Source organism: Salvia splendens, chromosome 20 (assembly GCF_004379255.2).
Source record: "Salvia splendens isolate huo1 chromosome 20, SspV2, whole genome shotgun sequence".
In the NCBI taxonomy this organism is placed as follows: domain Eukaryota; kingdom Viridiplantae; phylum Streptophyta; class Magnoliopsida; order Lamiales; family Lamiaceae; genus Salvia; species Salvia splendens.
This window is the reverse complement of record NC_056051.1, coordinates 21,490,968-21,510,806: the sequence shown is the minus strand read 5'-3', so window position 1 is coordinate 21,510,806 and position 19,839 is coordinate 21,490,968. Positions and strand designations below refer to the sequence as shown.

At 38.6% G+C, this 19,839-nt stretch overlaps 2 protein-coding genes and 1 pseudogene across 2 annotated transcripts; 2 read left to right on the top strand and 1 right to left on the bottom strand.

Annotated features, from left to right (window-relative positions):
• The first annotated feature begins 7,920 nt into the window (after positions 1–7,920).
• On the top strand, positions 7,921–12,671 carry LOC121782744 (annotated as a pseudogene).
• On the top strand, positions 8,309–10,234 carry LOC121781659 (pentatricopeptide repeat-containing protein At3g54980, mitochondrial-like). Its single transcript, XM_042179375.1, has 2 exons — positions 8,309–8,411; positions 8,496–10,234. Exons 1-2 carry the CDS (start codon positions 8,309–8,311, stop codon positions 10,232–10,234), a joined length of 1,842 nt encoding a protein of 613 aa, XP_042035309.1.
• Positions 12,672–14,119: 1,448 nt separating the features above from the next.
• On the bottom strand, positions 14,120–15,884 carry LOC121781268 (probable 5-epi-aristolochene synthase 4). Its single transcript, XM_042179008.1, has 5 exons — positions 15,756–15,884; positions 15,396–15,657; positions 14,945–15,308; positions 14,644–14,862; positions 14,120–14,236 (listed from the first exon to the last, which is right to left on the bottom strand). The coding sequence occupies exons 1-5, from the start codon at positions 15,882–15,884 to the stop codon at positions 14,182–14,184; spliced, it is 1,029 nt and encodes a 342-aa protein (XP_042034942.1). The 3' UTR covers positions 14,120–14,181.
• Positions 15,885–19,839: the final 3,955 nt, after the last annotated feature.

Genomic DNA, 19,839 nt, shown 5'->3' with positions numbered 1-19,839 from the left:
CACCTGGATCCGCCGATGACTCGCACGTTTCCTTTTCGGCACGGAGATTAAGGAATGAGTGTATAGCAAAGTCAAATATTACGGCTGTAGGTGAAAATTTTTACTAAAAATGGAAAGAGTGCAAATAACTTGGGACGCCAAAAAAGGAAATAAGTGCAAGTAGTCCGGGACGGAGGGAGTATATTCGATGAAGGGTGAGAGAGGACTTTGGGGAGCAAACAAATATATTCGATGAAGGGTGAGAGAGGAATTTGGTGGCTCAATTTTCTCAAAACATGATTTTTATGTGATAAATTTTTTTATTAATCCAATTTAATGGAGTAGTTGAAAAAAAATTTAAAGTAATAGGAGTAATATACTAATCGACTACTATTTTTTACTTGGCACACAAATGACGGTTCTTTGGTGATATTTGACCGTGGCTGCCAAACTTTTTTGATAAAATTGAATTTCAAAAAATCACATAAAAATAAAATTTGTACTGTAATGACTAATGAGGGAAAATTGCACCATACATACAAAATGTTTTACCAATATTTCAATTTAGTACAAAATGTTTTAAGTTAGCATAAATCATACAAAATGTTTAATTAGAGTTTCAAGTTTATACATTCCATTGCATTTTGTTTAACACCGTTAGTTTTATCATTTATGCTCCAACTCTTTGGTAAATTGGAAAAAGAAATTAGGGATTTACAACACTTGATTACTTTGAAGAAGACATTAAGGGGGTCCACTATAAGGCGGACACGCCCAATAGCCCCGCCCCAATTTTTGTCCATAGCCCCAATTTTATTGTCCATAGCCCCAAAATTTTGTGTCCGCCACTATGGTGGACACCTCCAATAGCCCCAAATTTTATAATCAACTTTCATTTTATAATATTTCAAGTAATTATGAACAAATTTATCGGGCTCTTAGTGGATTAGAAGAAGCCGACTATACGAATTAAAAATAAAAATAAAAATAAAAATAAAATACAAATTAAAATTAAAATTAGAATTAGAATTAGAATTACACACTAAATTAAAATTAAAATCACACTCTACATTGAATCTAGTACAAATCACTACCAAGTTTACACAACGCCACTACCTCCCCTAAGTGCCCACACTTCTTCAATCAAATCTAATTTTAAAGGAACATAATCTATTTTAAGTCACTTGAATTTTTTATTCGATGCACCAAAATTTGCTATGACTTTAGTATTTGGTATTGGAATGTCCGAAAATCGTGCAAGTAATCTTTTTTTTTCTATTATTTTTCTGATATTCATTAATTTTATTCCCTTAGATGGTGTTCGGTTTGCAAGATAAAATAATATCAAGATACAATTTAGGATTGAGTTGTGAGATTATTTTAGTCATAGGGGGTTAGCTATGACTAATTATCCCATAATTATCCACCTAGGATTGAGTTGTGGGGTTGAATCTCATGAACCAAACACATAACAAATTTAATCTCGGATACAATCTTGCAAGCCGAGCACTCACTTATGATATTATTTTCTTAATTAATAATATTATAATTAGGGGTGAGTAGGTATGGTATACGGTGAAATTTGTATAGATGTTGTGTTTGAATGGTGTGAAAATAATGAATGGAGTGGGGTGTATTTATAGGTGAATTGAAGTGTAAAAAAAAATTAAAATTCACATGCAACCGCCGCGGCTATAATGTCCCCCACTATAGGCGCGGCTATAGCCCCCCCCGCCGCGTCCTCGCCCCGCACCCGGCGATTTCTCGTCCGCCGCCCCTCCCCCCACCCGCCGCGTCCACCCCCGCGGCGGACACCCTTCCCACTATAAGCCGCCCCGCTTCCTCCCCAAACGCGGCTATAGCCGCGTCCACATTATAGTGGACGATCTAAGAACGCCTATCACTCTGAAGAAGAAGAGACCGATACCAGTGAGCCATTCTAGAAGATCATCCCTTCGTCCATATGAAAAGCTAATCTAATTGACCAAAAAATCTACTACAAAATTTGTTTTTTACTTAGAAATTTTGGTGGGCTTAATCACTCTTCAAGAGACCTTGTAATTCATGGACAACATTGATAACTTGGTACCAAGAATTTTCATTCACTCAATGAATGAGATGATTTTTTCAGTTATTATTGCAGAAGCCGTGGCTTGAGTGTGTCTCTCAGTAGTAAAACAATAAAATATGTTGAAGTACATGGAAACAAAGTGGCGCGTGCATACCACTTCCATCTTCTTTGGGAATTAGAATTTACAGAGTTTCTCCTTCACAGAGATTTGGTGCAGCAAAAATTTTCTCTTTGGGGTTAATTCATATCAGGATCTCTTTCTCTTTGGAAGTAGAATCAACAACACATAGTCCCATGAAATTTCTAATTCGCGTTCCATCTTCACGCCTGCGCCTCTCTGCGATTCCTTCAAAATCATTATCATCCACATCTCTCACCACACCACTTCCCAACTGGGTCCAATCGAGCTCAATTTCAGAACCCCAAACCACAAGCAAAATTCAAACTTTTCCAAAATTCAGCGACAAAAATGCCGTTGACGCCCTCTTGTCTCACAAGAATGACCCTCAGAGAGGAGAAAAACGCGTTTATAGGCGATTTTGCCTTTAAAATAACGCAAATGTACCCATTTTGTTATCAATTCCATTTATGGGAAAAACGCCGATGAAGTTGGCGTGTTTATAAGTAAAAACGCCAGTGAGATTGGCGTGTCTATAGGCAAAAACGCCAACATAGTTGGCGTTTTACAATGCCACCGTATCTTGCTCGTATTTTTAACCAAAATACTTAAATTTGAACACGCCAATCTTGATGGCGTCTTTACTAAATAAAACGCCAAGGTCATTGGCGTGTTTAACGTAAAAAACGCCAACCTGATCGGCGTTTTTCGGTTGAACCATATATCTCAGATCTCCCCCAAAATCGCAGACCCTAATCACATTTCCTCCCTCCCCAAAACGCGAAAAACCTTCCCAAAGCTGAAAAACGCGAAAACGCTTGCCTTGGTCGGGTTAACCCGGTGGTGGATTGAAGCGTGTAGATTTCTATTTTGGCTCATTTCTTCCAAATATTAGTACTCGCAATTAGGGATGTCAATCGGGCTGGCCCATCGGGTTTCGGGCCGGCCCTACTCGGGTTGCGGGTCAATCGGGTGTGGGCTAATCGGGTTGTGAATTCTTTCGGGCTGTAAAAGTTCAACCCTAACCCTAAAAGCTCGGGTTTCGGGCTAGCCCAGCGGGTTAATCGGGTTGCTACCGATAAGATTAACATGCGATCAATCCAATAAATAATGATGAAAATTTGTTATATTCATAAAATGTAAAATATTTAATTATGATAAATTTGAGATATATGGTCAAACTCAATCATAAACATGATTAAATACTAATATTTGAGATATTTCGTGAAATTTTAATGCATGTTTTAATAATGTAATATATTAATAAAAATTCAACATATAATTTGTATATTATAAAATTGAAAGTTATTTTTTAGTTATCTATATTATAAAATTAATCAATGAAGTGTCGAATTAGGAGTAAAAAATAGAATAATAGAAATTTTATCAGGTTTTCGGGCCAGCCCATCGGGTTTCGGGTCTAGCCCTAACGGGTCGCGGGTTAATCGGGAGCGGGCTAATCGGGTTTTAATTTTATCGGGCTAGAAATTTCTAGCCCTAACCCTATAAATTTGGCGGGCTATTCGGGCCAGCCCACGGGTTACGGACTACATTGACATCTCTACTCGCAATCGGTTAGTATAACTAATTTTTAACTCATTCTTCCAAACATTAGTCTACCAATATCAATATTTGATGGATTATTATGATAGTATATATTGTAGTGTAATTTATATAATTATTTGATGGATTGTTATAGTATTATAAATTGTATTGTAATTAATAGAAATATTTTGACCAATTGTTATGGTATTATATGTTGTAGTATATCTAATTTTTTACCCATATTTGATAGGTTGTTATGATAGTATATATTGTAGTGTACTGTAAAGAAATATTTTTGACCAATATTTGTGTTTGACATTAATGCAGATAGTATGACGTGGTGTGTCCATTTATATTGGGGTGGAAATATAATTCCCGGAACAGTTATTTCATATGATCCTCCTTTTGCAAAAGGATTGATTATGTTGGATGAAAGTATTTCCTACGAAAAGCTTGTGGAAACAATTTGTGAAAGAATGGGGATAAACATATTTGAAAACAAACTTCAAATAGTATGGAAACGTCATATATTCTATGGATCTTCAATCACGTATATAGGTATTTTACTAGAAGAAGTATACATGCCACTAATGTTTAGTGAGAGTATGACTACAGGAGGTCAAATTGAATTGTATGTTGAGTATTCGTCAATTACTCAACAACATAGTCATCATCTCATGAGTAATGATGTAGGTACGTCTACGAGAGGCCGAGAACCATATTTCGCTGCAACACAAGATTTTGATGTTGGTACGTCTACGAGAGGCCAAGAACCATGCTTCGATACAACACAAGATTTTGATATTGGAGGCGTACATTTAGGGGACAGTGACAACCCAGCTGTGGTTGAGGACATAATTGGTCTTGATAAAGCCGACTTTCTTGATCCACAATCACCTTATGATTCTGAAGATGTCGATCCGGATAGTACAAATTCAGATGGTGCTTCGTCGGATGAGGACCAATTTGTTGCTCCAAGAACATCCATTCCGGTTGGAGAAACAGTGGTTGGCGAAACATCAATTGGAGGAAGAGCAGTACGAGAAAGAGTAGTTCCACAGTTCCCACAGCCTGGTATGAACTATTTTCGCACCTTACCAGGTCCATATGAAAGTTTTGATCCAAAAAACTTTGAGTCTGATGATCTCAATGTGCATTATTGGAGTGAAAAAGATCCGAGCAATGTCGGTTTGCATACTAAATTTAAAACCAAATTGGAATTGAAGTCAGCTGTGACTTTTTGGCATTTGGAAAAAATCCGACAATATACAGTTGTTGAAAGTAAAGGAAAGAGATGGCATGCAGTTTGTAAGTGGCCACAAGGAAATCCGAAAGATAAGTCCTTACCGCCATGTTTGTGGGAGTGCCGAGCAACATTGAGGAAGCATGATGAACACTGGCAAATTAGAGTGTTTAGCACTGCTCATACTTGCATGGGGGATCGTAATTATAATGGGCACGCTAATCTTTCGTCGGGTATGATAGCGTTGAGTGTTCGACATCAGATAGAAAACGATCCTTGCTACAAGGTAAAAGCAATTGTGGCGGATATTGAAAATAGATTTCATGTGAAAGTTAGTTACAAGAAAGCATGGTATGCTCGGAGGACAGCTATTGAGCTTGTGTATGGTTCGTGGGCGTGGAATTTCAAAGTTTTACCAGGTTATTTGAATGAGTTGCAAAGACAAAATCCTGGCACAATTGTCGAATGGTTACATGATGAAAGATTAAGCAACGGTATGAACAAGGTTTTCAAGTACGTATTTTGGGCTTTTGGTCCAGCTGTGGAGGCTTTTCAACTATGCAAACCAGTTTTAACCGTTGATGGAACTCATCTACGTGGACGATATCGAGGTAAAATTCTTATTGCCGTTGGATTTGATGCTAATAAGAAATGTTTGCCTATTGCATATGCCATTGTTGATGAGGAAACCATACAAAGTTGGCATGTGTGGCTCAACCATATTCCAGCAGATTAGTGTTGTCATCGACGTCCATATAGGACGACCGGCAACACAAACATCCGGCAGATTTCGCGATTCATACGGCCTCCAAATAAACTAAATATGAAACTTATTTAATCAAAACAAGTTCAATCAAAACAACACACTAGCAACAATTTAGTTTACGTAAATTACCTGATTGGCATGCATTGTTGAGAACTGATCTCTGAAAGTTTCAATGCAATGCCCCGGTGCTTTTACATAAGAGGCCCGACCAGTCCATCTACAAAAATTAAATTATGAGCGAACAACACAAAAATCAATAAAAATTATGCTTAAAAGAGTAATTAGTGGACAACTTACGCGACTGCACATGGTAAGTAGTCTACGGGCGTGGGGTTCAGCATCTGCGGTCTAATAATTGGGATTCTTTCCCAAGCCCACAGCTGTAACAATGTAAGAGCTCCCCCGACATCGGTCCTCTTACCAAGTGCAGCTTCACATAGATTGTGGTACAAGCAGGCAAGAGTCGCACCTCCCCAGCTATAGCTAGCACATTGTTCTATATCCATGAAAAACTGAAGGTAGAAGAAGGGAATTTTATTACCGGTAGCGTTCGGGATCAGTAGACCACCCAGTAACAGCAGACAATACACACGAGCACGTTGATTGTACATGTATTGCTCGTGGTCATCACTCAACTCAATCCGCAGTTGATTTGATAAGCTTGTCTGCTTCCAGTTCAATTCTTTTAGATCAACTGCATCTGGAATAAAGCCAAGAAAATCCAAACAAACATCCTTCCAATAGTTGACATCCTTAGTGGGGATGTAACCCGTCAGAGGCTCACCGTCAGTTTTGAGGCCCCATAAGACCTCCACGTCCTCTAAGCTCACAGTCGCTTCACCGACTGGAAAGTGAAACGTGTGAGTCTCTGGCCTCCAACGTTCAATCAAAGCGGTGATAAGATGGTGGTCAATGTCTTTCGGTTGACCACACCTCAACATCCCGCCGAACCCCATCTCATCTATAACCGCCAAAACACGAGGATTTATGGGAACATCCCATATGATTCCTTCGTATCTTCTACACCGTACGTCTTCCGATGGCACTCCTGCCCATATGTTATTAGAGACGTGTTGTCTCTGCAGATATAATACGGAGGGGTCCTCAGGACCACATAAGAGCCGACGACGAGAAGTTGAAGAAGATGCCATAAATCACCTACACAACATTCATATTCCAAATTAAACAACAAACAAACCTAAACAAATTCAATAATTACAAACAATTTAATACAATATCACAAAATGGAACACCTATATCAAACAATTCACAATACACAACTTCAACATCATAACACAATTCACCTACACAAAAGTAACAGTTCAAATAAACAATATACATCAATTTTCATCCAATTCAACTTACCCAATTTTAGTTTAACCAACCTAACAATTTCAATTTCAACCTAACAATGTACACAAAATTAACATTTCAAACTAAAAAAAGACATTAACCAAAACCCACATAAACCAAATCAATTTGCCCAATTTTTAAGCTATCAAACCCTACGATTTTGGTTTATAATCAAATTTATACACAAATTCACTTAACCCAAACAATCCAACATAATAATCAACACTAACGTCATACAAATAATCCATATGCACAATATTTCAACTCAAATCGCAACACATTACAAACCCTAGCTAAGTATCCAACAATTACTCTAATAATGTAAAAGATAAGCATACTAACCGAATAAATTGGACGAATTTGGGGAAAACTAGCACCGATTGATGAATGGAGGGCGAAATCACAAAGACACGGACGAATTTGCGAAGGATTTGGCCGCTGCTAGAAAAAATCGCGAAGTGGGTCTGTGGTGTTAATTTTTCGCGACTGTCTGCTGCTAGTATATGCTTCTGAACAAAGACGTCAATGGTGTTGGCGTCTTTTAGTAAAGACGCCGATCAGGTTGGCGTTTTTTACGTTAAACACGCCAATGACCTTGGCGTTTTATTTAGTAAAGACGCCATCAAGATTGGCGTGTTCAAATTTAAGTATTTTGGTTAAAAATACGAGCAAGATACGGTGCCATTGTAAAACGCCAACTATGTTGGCGTTTTACAGTATAGACACGCCAATCTCACTGGCGTTTTTACTTATAAACACGCCAACTTCATCGGCGTTTTTCCCATAAATGGAATTGATAACAAAATGGGTACATTTGCGTTATTTTAAAGGTCAAGTGGCCTATATACGCGATTTTCTCCTCAGAGAGCTCTTGACTACGCCAACTGGGCCGGAAAACAGCGCGGCTTCCAAGCTGGGGACTCGTTTTTCGTGCTGCTTCACATTCTTGTAAGATTCCCTAATTATCACAATGCAGCTCGGAGCTTGATTAATAATTATGTATGCCATGATTCTTCCCCTTCCTGTGTTGTGGCTGTCGATTGTTTGATTGATTGTGCAGAAAGATATGGTTTTTGGTTAAAGCCGCGGCTTTTTGATTATTTCTTGAATGGATATGTCAGAGCACAGAGATACAAGGATGCGGAAGATTGTTTCTATGCATTAATTTCGCGTAGGATATTGCCTTGTCATATTATTTTGAATAATTTCTTGAAATGTTTGATAAGGGCGAATATGATTGACAATGCTCGCTGCTTGTTTAAGGACGTAGTTTTGAAGGGTATTAGTTATGATTGTGATACCGTATACATGATGATGTGTGCAAGTCTGAGAGATGGTAGGGTGGAAGAGGCGGAGAAGTACTTTTTGGAGGCGAAGAACAGTGGGATTAAGATCTAACCTTGTGTATATGCTAGTGCAGTTCGTGCTGCTTGTATGAAGCTGGAAAGCCATGTTGCTGTTGGCTTGTTGAGTGAGATGAAGGATAGGGGTTGGGTTCCACCGGAGGGTACCTTTACACTTGCAATTTGTACTTGTGTTAAGCAAAGGAATATGACAGAGGCGTTGAGGCTGAAGGACGAGATGATTAACAGTGGACATTCGTTGAATTTGGTGGTTGCGACTAGCTTGATCAAGGGATATTATCAGCAGGGTGATCTGAATAGCTCGTTGGCGTTGTTTGATAAGATAGTTGAAGACGGACTTGCTCCAAATAAGGTCACCTACGCGGTCACCATAGAAGGATGCTGTGTTCATGGGAATATGGAGAAGGCAAAAGAGTTATACCATAGTATGAAATCTGCAGGTATACAACCAACTGTATACACTGTGAATTCTATAATTAGAGGTTATTTGCGAATTGAATTGCTAGATGAGGCGATGGGAATATTTGATGTTGCTGTGAAGGATTGCGTAGCAAATATTTTCACTTACAATGATATGCTATCCTGGTTCTGTGGAAATGGTAGATTAGATGATGCATACGAGATGTGGAATAAGATGATTGATCGGGGGGTTGAACCAACGGTTGTTTCCTACAATAATATGATTCTTGGGAACTGCAGAAAAGGGAATATTGATGTTGCATTGAACTTACTTTCTGAAGTGGCTGTAAAGAACTTAAAACCAAATGTAGTTACGTATAGTATATTGATTGATGGGCATTTCCGAAAGGGTGAAACTGGAAAGGCCATTGGACTGTTTGACCTTATGATAAACTCGGGGATTGTTCCAACTAATGTCACGTTCCATACGGTCATCAATGGGTTATGCAAAGCTGGCCAAACCGCTGTAGCAAAAGAGTCGATGGAAAAGTATGTGTCGATGGGTTTCAAGCCTGGTTGCATGACTTATAATTGCCTTATTAATGGCTTTATCAAGGAAGGTGCTATTGACTCAGCCTTAGCTGTCTATGATGAGATGTGTAGAGCCGGACTTGTGCCCAATGTTGTTACCTACACCACTCTGATTGATGGATTTTGTAGAGGACAGACTCTGGATCTTGTGCTAAACGTGTGGAATGAGATGCGTGCCAAAAAAATTACAATGGATGTAACTGCATATAATGCTCTGATCGATGCTTTTTGCAAGAGAAACGACATGAAATGTGCATCTCAACTTTTTGATGAACTTATAGAAGCTGGTTTATCTCCAACGACCGCTGTTTACAACACCATGATTGGTGGTTTCAGAAACCTATATGATATGGACTCAGCGCTTAACTTGTATAAAAGAATGAGGAGCGAAGGGACTCGGTGTGATTTGAAAACATACACCACTTTGATGGATGGGCTGTTGAAAGTTGGAAATATAGAGCTTGCAACAGTTTTCTACCAGAAGATGCTTGCAAAGAACATCATGCCTGATGTCATCACGTACTCTGTTTTAATACATGGTCTTTGCAATAAAGGACAGTTGGAAAATGCTCGTAAGGTCCTTGACGAGATGCTCAGTAAGAGCGTCACTCCTAATGCGCTTATTTATAATACACTTATTGGGCGAAACTTCAAGGAAGGTAATTTCCAAGAGGCTTTTCGGTTGCATGATGAAATGCTTGATAGTGGTCTTGCCACTGATGATACCACTTTCGACATTCTCCTGAATGATAAGCTTAAGAAGAAAACATCCCACCGGGAGTTCTTCTACGGTCGGGCTATGTGACGTTGCTGCAGATGTTCTCTGCGTTGTAGAACAATGGAGAAAGCAGAGTAAGGCGAGAAGATCGGCTTTAATTGGTGCAAGGTTTTCATTGCCTACATTGGGAGGTAACCAATCTCATGACTTTGATATTATTAATCACTTATATATTTATTTCATTGAATTTTTTTGCTTTGTTAAACAATGATGTTCTTCTCTATATCTATATAATGTTAGTATTTAATGAATATGCACATTTTCCGTCCTAACATTAATGTGTTATCTAAGTTTGTAGTTGAAGTAGGCATGCTAGCTTTGCCTAAGCCTAATCCCAAAAATTTGACTTTCAATAATTAATAATTTAGCATACAAGAACTATAACAATGCTAACAAGCTACAGAAACATAGAAAAAATTCTGTAAAGTGTATTACTCCATGTTGCATTCTATGATCTTGATCCATAGGCCATCTTTATCTCCGAGATCTAATGTAACTCAACGTTGCAGATATCCGATAACACTGGTTGCGTGTTGCTGCCCGTTCTCCGACTCAAACTCAAAGCAAGAGAAACAGATTTCCAAGCTAATAGAAAACAGAAGGTACACAAACTCAACACCAGAGAATTCAAAAGCTAATCTTTCAGAACAGACTTCACGCAACAGCAAGACTCCGCTATATTGTCTCTCTATTGTTCGGCCTGAAATGGAAACAGTAGTTCAGTTTGCGTTTAGTTTCCTCGCTTTTCTTCTTTCTTTTGGACTCTTTTCCTGGATAATCGAGGGAAGGAAGAAAGTGAAACCTACCAAGAGGCTGAGGCTACCACCAGGCCCACCGAAGCTGCCTGTGATTGACACCTGCACCACATCATAGGACCGCTCCCGCATCACCACCCTCTGAGGAATCTGGCGAGCAAGTACGGGCCGCTAATGCACCTCAAGTTCGGTGAAGTTACTACAGTCATCGTGTCTTCAGCCGAGGCTGCAAAGATGGTGCTCAAAGCTCATGACCCTGCATGTGCAGATAGGCCGAAAAGCGTGGCTACACAGATAATGTGGTACAACTATAGTGACATTGTGTTTAGCCCCTACGGCGATTACTGGAAGCAGATGCGCAAGATATGCATTTTGGAGCTGCTTAGCGCGAAGAATGTTCGTTCGTTCGAGTACATCAGGAAGGATGAGGCTTCACTTCTCATCAGGTCGATTCAGTCAACTCTCGGGGCACCGTTTGACCTGACTGAGAAAATTTTCTTGTTCATGAATTCCATGACGTGCAGAGCTGCGTTCGGGAATGCATCCATGGATAGAGCTGCGGCTATTAAGTTGATCAAGAAAGCGATCTGCTTGGCAGGACACTTTGACCTGGCTGATCTGTTTCCTTCGTTTAACTATTCGATTTCCTTACTTGGAATAAATTCGAGCTGCTTAAGCTACGGAGGAAACTGGACAAGATTCTGGATGATGTAATCAATGAGCACGAAAGGAATCTTGCTTCGACCAAGATGGGGTACGGGGAGCTAGGTACGGAAGATTTGGTTGATGTTCTTTTGCGGTTGAAGAAAAGTGGTGAACTCAACTTACCCATAACCAACGACAGCATCAAATCTGTTATCTTCGTGAGTATCTTTCGCCATCACCATCTCCAAAATGTTCTCTAAAACAGCTTTCGTTACGTTTGCACTTTGCAGGATATGTTTGCTGCTGGGACAGAATCTTCATCGTCAACAGTCGACTGGGCCATGGCAGAGCTAATGAAGAACCCACGCTCGATGGCAAAAGCACAAGACGAGATAAGGCAGGCTTTCAGAGGAAAGGAAGAGATCAAGGAGTCTGAAATCCGAACGCTCAAGTACCTCAAGATGGTCATAAACGAGACGCTTAGGCTGCACCCTCCGGTTTCTTTAATCCCGAGAGCGTGCAGGGTGGAGTTTGAGGTAGACGGATACGACATACCTCTCAACGCCAACGTGATTGTCAACATTTGGTCGATTGGGAGAGATCCGAAGTATTGGCGCGATGCAGAGAGCTTCGAGCCAGAGAGGTTTGAGGAAAATCCGATTGATTACTTGGGGAGTCACTTCGACTACATCCCATTTGGGTCAGGGATGAGGATCTGCCCCGGGATGACATTTGGCATAACCAACGTGGAGTTCGTTCTGGCGCAGCTGCTCTATCACTTCGATTGGGAGCTTCCTCCGGGAATGAGCCACGATGATCTGGATATGACCGAGGTCCACGGCATTGCTGTATCAAGAAAGAGTAGCCTTCGGTTGATTGCTCAACCGTATGATCCTGTCTTGAGCGAGTATAAGAATTGAGGGTCGATTATATATAGTTTGGCAATAGTATGATATATAAATTTGTAATAATAATAAGTTAATATATACTCCATAATTATTTTTTTCTTGACGTAGATGTGCCAAAATTTATGTAAAATCAACAATCTATACATGTTGCATCAATTAATTGAAGGGTTATTGGTTTGAAAATATATGAATTAGTTTTTCTTCTGAAACTTTATTTTAATCTAAAGACGTGAATTTTATAATTCTTTTATTATTCATTTCACAAACAATTCAGATTAAATTATAGTTTATGTGAATTACCTATACTATCATCTACATGGCTAAACTTGGCAAATTTACATGACTTGTTATTTATAGTAAATTAAAATAAGTATATGAACTAGGGTAAGGGAAAAATATCGAAATACTGGATTTATTGTACCGAAAATACTGAATTTTTGGTATACCGTAATTTTCGATACGGTATGATACCTTGCCGAAAGATTTCGGTAAGGTAACGGTATAAATTTTCATATACCGCGATATACCGCTGCATCCCAAAATTCGGTATATATCGTAAATTAAGGTATATACCGTAAAATATGAACATTAATTATATATAAATATAATTTTATATATTTTAAAATTATAAAATCTATTGTGAAATACAAATATAATTATGAATAAAATATATTTAATATATGCTTTTAAAGTATAAAATATAAATAATACTAAAAACTCAAATTATCTATTTTCATTGATGTTGAAAGTAAGGTATACCGCAAAAGTACGGTATACCGAAAATGAGGTACGGTATCGGTATGGTAATTCGTCATACCGAAAATATTGGTAAGGTAAAGGTATGACTTTTTCACATACCGATTTTACGGTAAGGTATACAGTATGTTGGTTTCGGTAAGGTATACCGTACCTACCCACCCCTAGGCCCTAATATGAACTATCGACCTTTTATAATTTTGCAACTTAACTATCTTTTTGGAAACGAACAATTTCAAGCAAACTTGCTCTAATTCAGCCCTTTTCAAAATGGTTTAGTTGTTTTAGACAATAACTCAATTTTTGAATTACACTGGATTATGCCTAAAGCTTTGAATGAATGCAAATTTTATGAGATATTGCATTGAGATATTTGTGAGTTGTCTTTCAAATAACATTTGATAGGGTGATGATTATTTTCATTTTTATATACTATTAACTATTTATACTCAAATTTTGTTATTTGGCACCACGATTTTTATATATACATGGTCGCGATCCCTTATGAGCCACTCTTAAGAGGAATTGAAAATTAGAAAATATTGAGAGTTTCAGTGAATACAACATATGCAAGTCTACTTACTGAATACACAAATTAAATGAAAGCCTTAGCCATTATAACCACAATAAAAAAAATTCGTGACGAATCAAATGTTTGCTAGTATATCCCAATATGAATATCAATGCAATGAGTCGACTAGCAATGCATTAATGATAGGCTTCAACACTTTCTCAGGGTGAGTATATCCATCTTCATTATTCTTGTAAACAACATCGATCAATCGAGATAGATTCACAATCCTCTTCAAAATCTCCATCGAAACTGCTTTCTCCATCCATATCTCCCCATTCATATCCTTCCATGCATCCTCTCCCATCTTCTTCAACTCCTCCATCGCCTCTCCCTCACTCACCCCATTATCTCTATTTCTTTCATATCCCACCTGATTTCTTTCATATCCCACCTGATTATACAATAAACACAACGAAACAAATATATTTAATTAAATATTTCAGAATAAATATATTAACTATAGGTAAAATTGCAAAATAAATCATAAAAGATGTCAAATTCTGGTCCGTTCAACACTTTCCAAAATTAGAAAATTAAATCTTAAAGGTGAAATATTTGCAATTATCCTATCCGCCTCATTTCCAGCATATATGCGATGATGTGGAAGTGTTAACTCACTTCATTAGGGTGATACATGTTTATGTGATGGGTGACAGTGTTTAAAATCGGCTGACACATCATCACATATTTCGCAGTAAGGAGGCGGATGGGATAGTAGCGAAATTTTCAGTCTTACTTAATTTATTCGGAAATATCCCGACTTTATAGATTAATTATGGGGTATGTATATATATATACCTTTGTACAGCATCAGTGAACATTTGAAGCTCATCAATGGTACCATATGAATCATATGTGTCATCAATGACTGAAATCATGGCAATGGTCTTGGCCAACATAATTCTAGCTCCAGAATAATGAGGCTCAAAATACACTCCCAATGTCCAAAAATAGCACTCCACCATTCTATCTCTTGCATAAGGAAGCTTCGAAACAAGATCCAAATCTTTCCACCACCTACAAGAGATAATTAATATAGGTGGATCCAAAATCACTCTAATAATTAATAAACTATACACACACATATTTATAAACATACCTCGACAATTCACCAAGTTCTTGTCTATGCAACATTTGTAGCAAATTGAAGTCCAATTTAGCCAGCTTCAACAAAGCATCGTTCCTCGATTCGAGCTTTTCATATAGAGATATGTAACATCGAGCCTCCACCCTTGGCACGCCCCGGTGCAGGCACTGCTCCAAGGCGTGGTCAACTTGTTCCTTGAGAGGAGACCTCAGAAACGGAGCAACGGACTCGAGATGAGCCTTCACGAACACGAGCGCCTCCTCGAGAACATCCTCACCGTGTGTCCTCACATTTGCAGCTTCATATAGGCTCAACATTCCCTCATCATCAAATTTCTTGAATTTTCCACCATTTCCTCTAAATTTTTCAAAAATACCTATGCATCCATAATAATATAAAGTTAGTCAATAACGCATGCAAAATTGCACTATTTAAATATGACCAATTTTAATTATTTAATTACCAGTGGAAATGTTGCAGCCATGTTGTCTAAGCAATCTAAAACACAGAGCTACAAAGTGCAAATCATCACTTTCCATTATTTCCAAATATGAATTGTGAAAAATCTGAATTTGCTCTTCAATTTCCTTTTCAAAGTGATATGAAATCCCAAGACGTTCGACACTATCAATCAAGTTCAACTTCTCCGTCATGCTTGTCTCCGTAGCAACGATCATCTTCCTCACTCTCATCTTCAATTCCTCAATTTCCTCACCGTGAATAATCTGTCATCAATAATTATGATTAATTAGGCAAGAAATTTGCATGCATGGTATCAACTATTTTTAATTAAAACTATAATAAAATAGGAAAAATATTGTACCTGATCATTGTGGTGGATGGAAACTGAAGTGAAGAGGTCGCCCCATATGCTCGGGGAGAAGTTGGGAGACGGCCGGAAAACGAGCTCCGGCTTGTTAGGTACGGAATTTTGAAGTGTAGCAGAGGCCATTAATCTAGGATTTGGTGTAATGAATTAATCTATAGTGCAAAAGGATTAAAGAAATTAATCACGTAAATTTCTTTGTAGAATGCATGCAATTAGGTGGAGGGGTTTCATCTTTTTATATAGAGATAAGCATGAAGAATTTTGAACATGTTTGTTGACTGGAATTAAATGTACCTCCATTTTCCTTGTTGCCAGAAGGAAAGTCAAGTCAGACCTAAGGAATTGCGTTGATGTTATGAAACTCAGAAATTAAATAATCTTACAACATACTTCATTTTCGAGATTTAATTTTCGCATGAATCGTCAAAGTATTTTTTATGCAAACGTACCATAAGAATGACTGAATTGATAGTGAAAATGCGAAAACTCTGGCATCTTGAATTTGAAATATATTATTGTGATCAAACTAAAATAGTAAAACTCGCTATTTATACGTAGTTAGGAAATCATAAGAGCTCGAGTAAATAAAACGACAAGTAGTAAATTAAATTTAATCTAGGAAAAACACTATTTTTCCATTTAAATTAAATCAGGTTATTTCGACACCGTTGATGTTTTCGATGGTGTCGACGTCATCTACTGGAACTGCATTAGTTTTCTTTTTAATCACGACAATACAAAATTTGAAATATCAGGTCAAAATTGAAAATTTGATTAAATGTTATTATAATCCTTTTATTGCTTTTTATGCTAGTTGACATTCATTTATAGCGTGTGAATTGGGGACTTTGTTGCAGTAGAAAATTTCCATTAATTTTCCAAATTACGCGTGGTCGTTACTATTAAGTACAGTATTATATGACATTTCTTTTTCAAAAATTTCATTTGATTCAATTCTACAAACTCTTTTGAAATGTTAGGCAATTCAATTGCGATAAATTTCAAACAACGTAGTACGTACCTAGGTGTTTTGGAATTGATTCTTATGTAGGTCAATTGTTGACTAAGACGGCAATTTCATAGATTTTGAATTACATAATTTAATAATGTTAAATCCTTTCTAATTAAAGTATAGCTGTAATAAACTTAAATTAAGAATGAATAATCTCTGTTAAATCTGTTAATTAATTAATTAATTAATTTATAATTATGACGGTCAAGCTGCACTCGAGTTTCTGCATTTGTGGTTTGTACTTACTGTAGAAATCGGTAATATTATTGCTTAATTATTCACATGGTATAGTACAGGATATATAGGCTAGAATATCACTATACAAGGTAAGATATTAACTCAATTAAATCTTCCTAATTATGCGGTAGATATACTCCGTAATCTTCTCATTCAATGCGTGATCTTCTCCTTAATTTTGTAGATGTTCCGGATCTCTTTCCAACACTCTTTCCAACACTCCCCCTCAAGTTAAGTGACGGGATCTCCAAAACTTAACTTGCCCAGTACTTCTTGGAAATTCTTTGCGGAGACAGCCTTAGTCAGGATGTCTGCTAGTTGATCTTCAGATTTCACATATGGGATCTCTACTATCTTCTCTTCGAGGTTTTCCTTTATGAAATGTCGATCAAGTTCGACGTGTTTCGTTCTGTCATGCTGCACTGGATTATCTGAAATGCTGATTGCAGCTTTATTATCGCATAGCAGCTTGCAAGTCTTCTATGACTCCAAGTCCAATTCTCTCATCAACCTTCTAAGCCACAGTATTTTGGTCATGCCACTTCGAATACCTCGGAACTCAGCTTCGGCACTTGAGAGTGTCACGACCTTCTGCTTTTTACTTCTCCAAGTTACCAAGTTCCCACCAACAAAGGTGAAGTATCCTCCAGTGGATCGTCTGTCCATCAGGTTCCCTGCCCAGTCTGCATCAGTATATCCGTGGATGTCTAGGTGCCCATTTTTCTGAAATAGCACTCCATGTCGGCAGTTCCTTTCAAGTATCGTACCACCCTAAGCGCTGCTTCCCAATGTTCTTCTTGAGGACTGTGCATAAATTGACTGAGGACTCCTACCGCATAGGCAATGTCTGGTCTCGTATGGGATAAGTAGATGAGTTTCCCAACGAGTCTCTGGTATCTTCCCCGATCAGTAGGGTTCGCTCCTTTTGTGATTTGAAGCCCATGATTCTGAACTATAGGAGTGTCTGCTGGCCTACAGTCCAACATTTCTATCTCTGCCAAGAGGTCCAGTATATACTTGCGTTGACTGATAAAGATCCCTTTTCCAGACCTAAGTACTTCGATCCAGAGAAAGTACTTGAGGTCACCCAGATTCTTCATTTCAAATTCCGCTGCAAGATGTCCCTTTAGTCGCTCTATCTCGGCGTCATCATCTCCAGTGATAATCATATCATCCACATAAATTATCAAACAAGTGATTTTCCCGCCTTCTCGTTTGATGAAGAGGGTGTGATCAGAGCTGCTTTGTTGATACCCATATTTCTTCATTACTTCTGTGAATCTCCCGAACCATGCTCTTGTGGATTGTTTTAACCCGTATAGGGTTTTGTTCAACTTACATACCTTCTCTCGCCCGAACTCCTCTGAAAAACCTGGTGGAGCTTCCATGTAAATCGGGTCTTTCAATTCTCCATGAAGGAAAGCGTTAGTGACATCATACTGATGGAGAGGCCAGTCTTTATTTGCCGCTATAGATAGAAGTACTCTTAAAGTGTTCATTTTTGCAACTGGAGAGAAAGTCTCAGAATAGTCAATACCTTGAGTTTGAGTGCATCCTTTCGCCACCAGTCGAGCTTTATACCGTTCAATACTTCCATCTGGTCTCCTCTTGATGGTGAAGACCCATCTGCACCCTACGGTATGCTTCCCTTCGGGTAGGGAACTGATCTCCCATGTGTGATTTCTCTGCAAGGCCTTCATCTCAACTAGCATTGCTTCCTTCCAATGTTTGATTTTCATGGCTTCTTCAAACGTTCTAGGTATCTCCTCCTCGTATAGTGCAGTCTGGAATGCCCTCGCCATTTTGGAGATATTAGCTTCAGCAAAGCTTGCTATTGAGTATCTACTTCTTCTTCCTATCCTCTCTGGTGAATATCTTTTGGGAGGGACTCCCCTTGTACTGCGCGGCGGAAGTACATACTGTCCTGTGTCTTGATCAATGGTGGTATCTTCCTCTGTATCAGGGGGGTTAGAAATAATAGTCGTATCCTCAGAAGGTGTGCAGAGATTACATCGGATTCCGGTACGGTTGGATCAGAGGGGCGCGGCGGAAGCGCTGGGCTCGTTTCTGTAGGCAAATTCGACTCATGGATGGTACCAACTTGCTCTGGTGGTCCCATATCAAAGTGACTTGGCACATGCCACCGAAGGGAGTCGCTTTCTTGGGTCTCCCCCTGTCTCTCACTCTCCCCCTAAGTCCCAAGGTGGTAAAAGAATTCTGTTTCGAGGAAGTTGCAATTCATGGTAGTGATAATTTTCTTAGTTTTAGGGTCATAGCATCGATAGCCCTTCTGAGTGATCCCATACCCCATAAATATACACTTAATTGCGCACGGAGAAAATTTGGTTCTTTCTTGTTTTGGGACGTGTACGTAGACAGTGCAACCGAAAATTTTGGGGGAAAGGGATAGGGCTGCAGGGATTTGCGTTAAGGTAGCCAGATGGTCCAAGGGTGTTTTCCGATGTAGTGTTTTTGTGGGAAGACGGTTAAGAAGGTAAATAGAAGTAGCAACTGCTTCAGGCCAAAAAAATTGGTGGGACTTTGGAATAAAAAAAAGTGCTCGAGTCATTTCAAGGATGATCCTATTCTTCTTCTCTGCTACCCCATTTTGTTATGGTGTGTGAGGGCATGAAGTTTGGTGGATTAACCCGTTAGCCTTAAAAAACTGAGACATCGAATTATTCACGAATTCTCCCCCTCCCCCCCCACCCCCCCCCCCATTATCCGACCGTAGGATTTTAATGGTTGTTTGAAATTTGGTTTGGACCATTTTATAGAATAAAACAAATTTTTCAACCACCTCTGACTTATGTTTCATAAAAATACACC

What these genes read in the sequence shown, in the direction of transcription:
- LOC121781268 (XM_042179008.1), bottom strand. Translation starts at nt 15,884, where the DNA reads ATGGCCTCTGCTACACTTCAAAATTCCGTACCTAACAAGCCGGAGCTC. An exon ending in CCATCCACCACAATGATCAG is followed by an intron (nt 15,658 to 15,755) that starts GTACAATATTTT and finishes TATTGATGACAG; the next exon opens with ATTATTCACGGTGAGGAAAT. An exon ending in GAACTTGGTGAATTGTCGAG is followed by an intron (nt 14,863 to 14,944) that starts GTATGTTTATAA and finishes TATCTCTTGTAG; the next exon opens with GTGGTGGAAAGATTTGGATC.
- LOC121781659 (XM_042179375.1), top strand. Translation starts at nt 8,309, where the DNA reads ATGATTGACAATGCTCGCTGCTTGTTTAAGGACGTAGTTTTGAAGGGT. An exon ending in GTGTGCAAGTCTGAGAGATG is followed by an intron (nt 8,412 to 8,495) that starts GTAGGGTGGAAG and finishes ATGCTAGTGCAG; the next exon opens with TTCGTGCTGCTTGTATGAAG.